An 8,593-nucleotide genomic window follows, 5' to 3' on the forward strand; every position below is an offset into this window, starting at 1 on the left:
CCACTAGCACTTACCAACGCCGCAGGCGGGAGCAGGACTCTCTGGGCGGTGGGGGGAGCGGCGCTCCTTCGCAGACCCCCCCGCAGCCCAGCCTCACTCCTGCACACGCAGAACCAGCGGGCGAAACCAACAAAGACCTGCGGCCACCCAACAAGCCGCGACGCGCCGCCCACGGCCCCTGAACGCCCGAAACAGGGCGGGCCCTGACCGCAGGGGCTGGGACCGAGGTGCTCCGTGGGTCGCAAGGACCGAGCGTGAAAACCTCTGTGAGGCAGCCCGTTCGTCCCCATGCTGCGTCCATGATACGACCACATTTCGCCTGCATCGGGCTGAATGAAAACGTCACCCGTCTCTCTTTACGACCTTACATGCGGCCGCAAGAACCTAGGGATGACATGCCTGTCTCCTGTCACCTTCCTGCTGGGCGGCACTGCACTACGCCCAAGGTTTATGCACACATTTAGCTTTCAAGTGGGCCCAGAAAGGACTCAGAATTCTGAACCGCATGCTGCTCGGCTCCAACTCCGCCGGACGCAGGTGCAGCGGAGGTGCGAGCGAGGGGCCACTCCAGGACAAAGCAGGGGCTGCTGCGGACGGAGGGTGAGCCCCAGCGGGCACCCGCTCCTTTCCGGTCTCAGGGGACCTCTGAATGATATCAAGATGAAGTACCTTATCGTGCTGTGTTTCTTCTAACTGCTTTTTTGCATTTTCAACTTCTCGTAGTAGAGAGTTCTGAAAAAGACACAGACAGTACTTCAGTGTTGATTCTTAAAGAGGAGTGTGGCTACGCTTCTCTTTAAAGTGACACGGCACTTGGGGCGCCTGGGGGTCTACGTCGGTTAAGCATCCGACTTCGGCTCAGGTCATGATCTCACGGTTCGTGGGTTCAAGCCCCGTGTCGGGCTCTGTGCTGACAGCTCAGAGTCTGGAGCCTGTTTCAGATTCTGTGTCTCCCTCTCTCTCTGACCCTCCCCTGCTCACACTGTCTATCTCTGTCTCTCAGAAATAAAACATTAGGGGCGCCTGGGTGGCTTAGTCGGTTGAGCGTCCGACTTTCGCTTAGGTCATGATCTCGCGGTTCGTGGGTTCGANAGGGTCCCAGGCCCAAAGAGGGGACGCTGCCTTTGAAGCCACAGTACCAGCCGTTAGGGACACTTCGTCCGTGTACAGGTTCCTCACGGATCAACTCCTAAAGGTAAGTGTGACGAGCTGCTCGTTTACTGGCATCGGTTACACTGGTCTGTACTCACTTTCAGGGTCTGTAACTCACCAGTCACTCGGGAACCCGGGCCAAAGTGTCCCACGCACACTTCAAGCCCAAGTTAAGCCGTTCTTACTAAAGCCTGGCCAGGGGACCAAGGGGGTGGCGAGGCAAGGGCCCACAGGGCTGACATCGCGCTCACAACGGGTTTTAGGTGAAGTTAAGTGTGCCGGGTCGTTAGCAGTGACCACGGGGCCTCCAAGTGCCAATCTTAGGGAAGTCTGGGCTCATCTTCAGGGACACAGGTGGAGCCGGAAAGGGTTTTATCAAGTCCGAATCCAACCGATGCCCCCAGAGCTTCTCTGACACAGATCCCACGATCCTCCTTCGCTCCGGTTACAGCTAAAGTGTTTCCATGATGCCAGCGCAAGAGTCAGGCTTAGCCTTTTTCCAAACCAGATGAAAAGAGAGAAGCAGGAGATGGAACAGGAGAGCCCTTACATAACAGCGCGTTCCTACAGTGTCGTCTTCCTACACAAGGCAGAAAGCAGCTCCCGAGCAAGCACGAGGCCGAGGGCTGCACCCAACACACGTTCCAGCGCGGGGCGGGCCAACAGTGGCCTGCCGACCACGGACAGCCACCGCCTGGTCTGTACACACAGGGTCACGGGCACACGGCCACACCCACTGTTTCTGTGTGGTCTGTGGCTGCTTCTGTGCCAGTCGTTGATGAGCGTGGAGCTATGTGACTCAATAACTCACAGCCAGTAAATGCCCAGAGCACTTACTATGGGGCCTTCACAGACACATAAGACACACCTTCCCTCCAACACACATCAGGCAGGGACAGGACACCGGTCACATAACTCAGGGAGCGGCTGACAGTCTGGACTTTTTCCACCCTCCGCAGTGGCTGCTCCGCAGGGGCACAGTGTGGGCGCCTTCCCTGGGAGGGCAGGGCCTGCGGCAGCCGCCCGTCCTGTCCTACCTTGTCTTCCAGAGCCGCCATTCTCTCTTTAAGGTGAAGCTGAAGCCTCTCGTTGGATTCAGAAAGGAGCTTGTCAACAGTGTCCGATAAACGCTTATTATGTTCCTCGTTCATCTTCTCTCTCTGCCGTGCCTGAAAGACAGGACGCGAGCTTCAAGCAACAGTCCGATCACGGGCTCTGACATGCCAGCAGCACCGGTGTGACCACACGCATGCTATCCCGGCCACCCCTGCCCAGGGACGGCCCTCTTCGGCGCGCTGGTGCATCACCACCAGGACAGACTTGGCGGAGCTGCAGGGACAAGCCTTCGAGGGATCGTTCATTAGAAAGTCCCGTTGTGCGTGCGCGGGGCCTCAGGAATGTCCCGAGCTGTTAGCTCTCACAGGGACTCAGGAGGGAGATTTCCATGCAGGAACGAGCATATTTTTAAGGGGATCAGCTTATCCACACACGGGACGAGGAATTTTCCCGTGTGTAAACAGAGGCTGGATTCACGGGCCAAGAAATGAATCAATTTACAAAAGCAAAAGGTAAAAATAAAACCCACTGTCAGCTCAGAGCCTGGAGCTGCTTCCAATTCTGTGTCTCCCTCTCTCTCTGACCCTCCCCTGATCACGCTGCCTGTCTCTCTCTCAGAAATAAATAAAACATAAAAAAGAAATTTTTTTTTTTAAATTATGACTAATCACCTCAAGTATTTTTCAAACATAACAGCAAAGCCGACAGGTCTGTTTTACAAAACCGTCCACAACTGCATGGTTTACAAAGCCTGTTTCTGTGCCATATCCGCAAGGACACAAAGCAGCAGCAGCAAGAACAGGCTGGCAGTGCTCGGGGCTCCTCCAGGCAGGGCGCAGGGGGCTGGGGGTGGGGTGACCCGTGCCCTCCAGCCGGGCCGCCCAGGTAGGAGGAGCCCAGAGGGCACAGGACTCAGGCCCCCGAGCTCGGGCTTCGTCGTCTGCAGGACACTCGTGCCGGCGCCTCTTTCCTTGGGAGGAGTGACCAGAAAGCACGGACGACCACACCTGACACACCGCCGCTGCCGTCACTTGGAAAAGACCCTGGCCACCCCCAAGAGGGGATCAGCACCCCATGGTTTTAAAGCAAAACAGCTTAAAAGTCTCCTTGGAATGGCCTCAGTTATAAAAGAATCCCCATCTCTACACCTGTCCTTGCAAACTACAATCTAGCCCTGAGAGCAATGAAATGCATCTCTAAGTAGGTAGGGTCGAATTCTTGGCCCCAGAGGCTTTCTGTCTCAAGTCGTAATTCGGGATTCAGGGCCAGAGGTCAGGCCCGTGACCTGATTTCCAGACCTCAACATCACATCCTAAGCAAGCAGACTGCCCCTCTGGGACGTGCCTCACCCCAGGCCAGCACCTCCGGTTTGGCCGAGGGGCCTCTGAGGTCCTGAGTGCACCAGGAGCAGCTATGGATGAGCCGGTGGGCACAGCGCACTGGGGCGCAGGGGGGACTCCACCTGCCGTGACCCTGCCCATGGGGCCCCAGCGCCCACAGAACACCGTCCGTGGGCCGGCACGCTCGCCAGCTGATGACCGGCACACGAGAGCACTGTACCCGGTGGTGCGGAGAAGGGGTCCGGCGTCCCCGCGGGGGGAGTGGGAGACGAGGCCCCCCACCCCGGCCAGAGCCCCGTCCTCCAGCACCGCCAGGCGCGCGGCCGCTCGGCGGGACACGTACCCGCTGCAGCTCCTGGTTCTTGTCCTCCAGCTGGGCCTCCATCTGGCGCAGCCTCTCCTCGATGTTGCCGTGTCTCTCCTCGGCCTGTGGGCGACGGCGGGGGGGTCAGCCAGGCCGGCGGCCCCGCAGGTCACCCTGTGCACACGCATCATGGGCCACGAGGGGCCCCCACCTGCTCACACGTCCTGCCAGCCTCACGGGGGCCAGTGGGAAGCGGCAGGCCTCCCCGCGCTGGCGACCCGGGCCCGGCAACGTGCTCGTCCCCACCCCGGGGTCCCGGATCCGCGGATGCCGCCTCCCCGCCCCCGCGGACGCCCGGGGTCAGCCGGCACAGACAGCAGGAAGTAGCAGGTGGGAGAGAGCAATGCTCGCGTGCTACCTTCCTAAGCTGGGAAGTGAGTTCCAACAGTCTAGCTTCCTTAGCAGCAGAGTGTCCAGAAGATAAAGGGTCGGACTACGAGGCCGACCAGACACAGGAGAGAGGAGGACAGGGGAGAAAAGAAACGGAGGCTTTACACGCAGATCACAGAGGCGAGGGCAGGCTCTGCTGCGGCTGTCGGTCTGCGGGCACCGACCCGACGTCAACCCTGAGCGTCAGCATCCCGTGCCCGTCCTGCCCCTCCCGGCGGGGCCCCCACAGCCGGTGGGACAGAAGCGCTGAGGCCCCAGGAGGCCAGCCTGTCCGCGCGGTCACATGCTCCCCCATCCCGCGTGGGCCGCTCGATCCCAGCACTGACCACGTCATGCTGGGAAACTACCCTCCACCCACCGGCTCCCCCGCAGGCCTGCGTCCTGCACGTGCGGCGCCCGTATTTGCTGAACTAGTGAATGAATCACTCGGAAATCTCATCATGGGGGCGCCTGGGGGGGGCTCGGTCAGTGTGGCGTCTGACCCCTGGTTTCAGCCCAGGTCACCATCTCATGCCCCGCGCCAGGCTGACCGCGTGGAGCCTGCCTGAGATTCTCTCTCTCCCTCTCTCCATGCCCCTCCGCTGTTCCCGCACGTGTGCACGTTCTCTCTCTCTCTCAAAATAAATGAATGTTTAAAAAAAATTTTTAATAAAAAACTACAATTTTATTTTGATTATTTTAAAGGAAAACAGATTTTTCTCATTTCTGAGAAAAATTCTATCCTTTTGTTTTGTAATCTCTACACCCAACGTGGGGCTCAAACTCAGAACCCTGAGATCAAGAGTCTCAGTCTCCACGGACAGGACCCCAGGCGCCTCTGGCCTGCTCTTATCCACAGCTGAGGTCTTGAGCTCTGAGCTGCTGCCTTAACTCTGAGAAGCAGTGAATCTCAGATCAAGCAAACTGGAAACGGCACACATTTGACAAAACTGGAGCTAACAGAAACAGGGACGATGCCTGACGTCTGGAAAGTGTTCCAATCTCGGACAAAGCGGCACAAAAATGGATCTGAGCTGTTTCACGGCTTGCAGCGCGCCGACATCAAGAACAGCGATAGACAAGGGACACGCGCGAACCACCGTGGAAATCCCAATCCCACCACAGGACCCAGAAGCAAAGGCAGGCCCCACCTTGGAGAGGGCCGCCACCCGCTGGGCCAGCTCGGCCTCCACCTCGGGCAGCGTCTCGGCCTTCCTCAGGGTCTGCTGCAGCTTCTGCTCGGCCAACTCCAGGCGCTCTTGTAACTGGCGGTTTTTATCCTCTGTCTAGGACGTGAAGGCAAAGCATTAAAATGTAGCGAGTTTTCTGTTTCTATTTTTAATAAAATGAAACAAAGTCTACACCTAGAGATCTATTAAGTTAGTTCTGATACAAGCCAACTGTTTTCGTAACTGCCTCGGAATAAAATTCTTCTTGCTGCAAGGAACCCCACTTCCTTAGGCCTGGTTTCAATGCGCAAAACACCTCTTGCCAGAGTATTTGTTCTCATTCAAAGGAGTCTTCAAAAGGACAAGGCTCCCGTACGTTAAAGAAAATCCATTCGGTAGAAGCTTGTTCGTTCTTCCTGACAAGTTCAGGAAAGAGGGTTCAGGCCTGACCCTTCTTAAAAATTACCAGACTCGTGGTCTGAGGGCTCACTCCTTAGGCCAGACCGCCCCGGGCACGGCAGCCAGCACAGAGCTCCAGAGACGATGCCTACTGCCAGGGCAGTGATTTTTCTAAGTGTGTGACTGTTCTTTAGAAAAACCCCTCTCACTCTTGAAAAAAAATTTAATGTGAAAAATTTAGACAAGAGATTTTTTTTTTTAAGTGATTTTAGGGGCACCTGGATGGCTCAGTCGGTTAAACGTCCAACTTTGGCTCAGGTCATGATCTCACAGTGTGTGGGTTTGAGCCCCGCGTCGGGCTCTGTGCTGACAGCTCAGAGCCTGGAGCCTGTTTCAATTCTGTGTCCCCCTCTCCCTCTCTGCCCTCTTCCCTCCCCACCCCCCCTCCCCTGGCTTGTGCGCACTCACTCGCGTGCTCTCTCTCACTCACTCTCTCTCTCTCTCTCTCTCAAATATAAATAAAAAATTTTAAAAATCATGTATAACTTGAGGATCCTGTGAGGTTAACATCTGTTTATACACGGCCTCCTTCTTTCTTCTGTGTGCATATAGCTCTGTGTGTATATACAGACCACATATCATGCTTTAAAACTCTCAGAAAATAAATCCCATGCTGTATGTAGAATTTCGGGATCTGTCTCCTACATTCATTATTTGGAACATCTCACGTGCTCTTAAACAGCATTCCTCAACGTAGTTTTTAATGGCTTCCTTGTATTTTACTTTCATTGTATTCTGGCCCCCCTGACACACTCTAGAAACACAGCAGACAAACACACTGTGTTTCCAAGAAGCTGGACTTGGTCTGCGTGTCTAACCCGGATGAGCAGAGATGACCGAGGAAGAGACGTGCAGCCTCTCAGAACTCGGAGACGCACATCCTGATGCCAGACTGCTTCTGCGCCCACCCTTCCTCCCGGATCCCAGGCACTAAGAAAAGTGGTCAGCAGCCTGCAGGCTCCTGGCCACTCCCTGCTCCTCTGGGCAAAGTGCTAACAGGCAAAAGATAAACACGCAGTTAAAACAAGACAGGGAGGGGCGCCTGGGTGGCTTAGTTGGTTAAGCGTCCGACTTTCACTCAGGTCATGATCTCGCGGTTCGTGGGTTCGAGCCCCGCGTCGGGCTCTGTGCTGACTGCCAGCTCAGAGCCTGGAGCCTGTTTCAGTCTGTGACTCCCTCTCTCTCTGACCCTCCCCTGCTCACGCTGTCTCTCTCTCTCCTAGAAATAAATAAAACATTAAAAAAAAAAAATAAAAAATAAAACAAGACAGGGAGAGAATCAAGGCGAGTAGCTCCTTATGATGGTGACATAAAATCCTAAATCATTAAAACTTGTAAGCTGAAGCAACCCCTGCTTTTGAACACGATATTCTAAGACCCTTTTAAAAACTTTACGTTGAGACTTGATTTCCAACATGAAAGTCACAGGAAAAAGGTCTTTAACTTCACTAGTAATTAATAAAAGTCAAATGAAGTTCAACGAGATGAGCTACCTGTCGATGCATAGAGTCTTTATTTGCGATCTCGTTTTCAAGTTTATCGTTGAGGTCGTGCACCGAGGTGGCTTCACGCTGTGCCGCGAGGTAGCGCTTCTCAAGGGTAGTGATCCTCTCTTCCATGTCTTCCTTCTGGGCCATGGCCTATAGCACATATTTCAGAGGAAAAACAAGTAAAGAATTACTGTATGACCCAGGCAGATACTCCAGGCACAAAACTGGACTAAATCCTAATTTCCAAATCAAATATAAAACTAGCATCCTCAGGGCACCCGGGTGGCTCAGCCAGTAACTCTGGCTCAGGTCATGGTCTCACAGTTTGTGAGGTCGGGCCCCGGGTTGGGCTCTGGGCTGACAGTGCGGAGCCTGCTTGGGATTCTGGCCACTCGGTTTACCAAGCTTATTCTTTCTGATGTGTTACAAGAGAAACATACAATAAAATCTGCCGAAAGTCACAATGCCTGTTGCCTCCCGACACAAGGGAGCTTTCCACGGAACAAGGACTGGACACCGTGAGACACAACCACCGTCTTCCCGGGTAAGAGCCAGATGAAATATCATCCCATTCCCACAAAGTTAAAGCAGCAGTGTTAACAAATGGAAATAAAATTCAAACTTCCATGTAATGGGAAGTAACCTTCTGAAGCCTAGTCCTGTAACAAAACTGTGTCACAGGGTACCTAACACTGAAAACGGAACCAGAGCTGTCTGCCCGGCCTCTCCCGCTCCCACCCTAAAGATTAATCTTCTGCCCCTCCCTGTTTACTACGGAATTTATGTCAGCAGCCTTAATAGTAAAAGTGATGAATCTTAACAAACACATTTCCAGGGGCGCCTGGGCGGCTCAGGCAGTAAAGCGTCCAACTTCGGCTCAGGTCACAATATCATGGCTTGTGAGTTTGAGCCCCATGTCGGGCTCTGTGCTGACAGCTTAGAGCCTGGAGTCTGCTTTGGATTCTGCGTCCCTCTCGCTCTACCCCTCCCCCACTCATGCTGTGTGTGTCTCTCTCTTAAGAATAAAAACAAAAAAAANCCTTGCCAAAGAATAATTTAACTAAGTAGGTTTTATCGTTTCTGCAAATATTTTTGCTTTAAATTCTTACATGACCTCACCCACAGTAAGCTACTGAACAGAGAGCGCACCTGTACACACACACTCAGGCTCGGAGAGGGTCCTCCTGAGGGGGC

General features: G+C 54.3%; 1 protein-coding gene across 5 annotated transcripts in view; it reads right to left on the minus strand.

Annotated features, from left to right (window-relative positions):
- The window catches only part of PPFIA1 (PPFI scaffold protein A1), an 87,108-nt gene that overhangs the window by 41,094 nt on the left and 37,421 nt on the right, over positions 1-8,593 (minus strand). For all 5 annotated transcript variants that reach the window (XM_077766515.1, XM_077766514.1, XM_077766513.1 and 2 more), the window contains exons 7-11: positions 7,403-7,549; positions 5,433-5,567; positions 3,892-3,975; positions 2,190-2,321; positions 670-732 (exon numbers count right to left, since the gene is read on the minus strand). In XM_077766515.1, the coding sequence (XP_077622641.1) occupies positions 670-732; positions 2,190-2,321; positions 3,892-3,975; positions 5,433-5,567; positions 7,403-7,549 (561 nt within the window). The remainder of the gene's footprint in view (positions 1-669; positions 733-2,189; positions 2,322-3,891; positions 3,976-5,432; positions 5,568-7,402; positions 7,550-8,593) is intronic.

This window comes from Crocuta crocuta, unplaced genomic scaffold, assembly GCF_008692635.1.
Source record: "Crocuta crocuta isolate KB4526 unplaced genomic scaffold, BGI_CrCroc_1.0 scaffold636, whole genome shotgun sequence".
NCBI classification, from domain to species: Eukaryota; Metazoa; Chordata; class Mammalia; order Carnivora; family Hyaenidae; genus Crocuta; species Crocuta crocuta.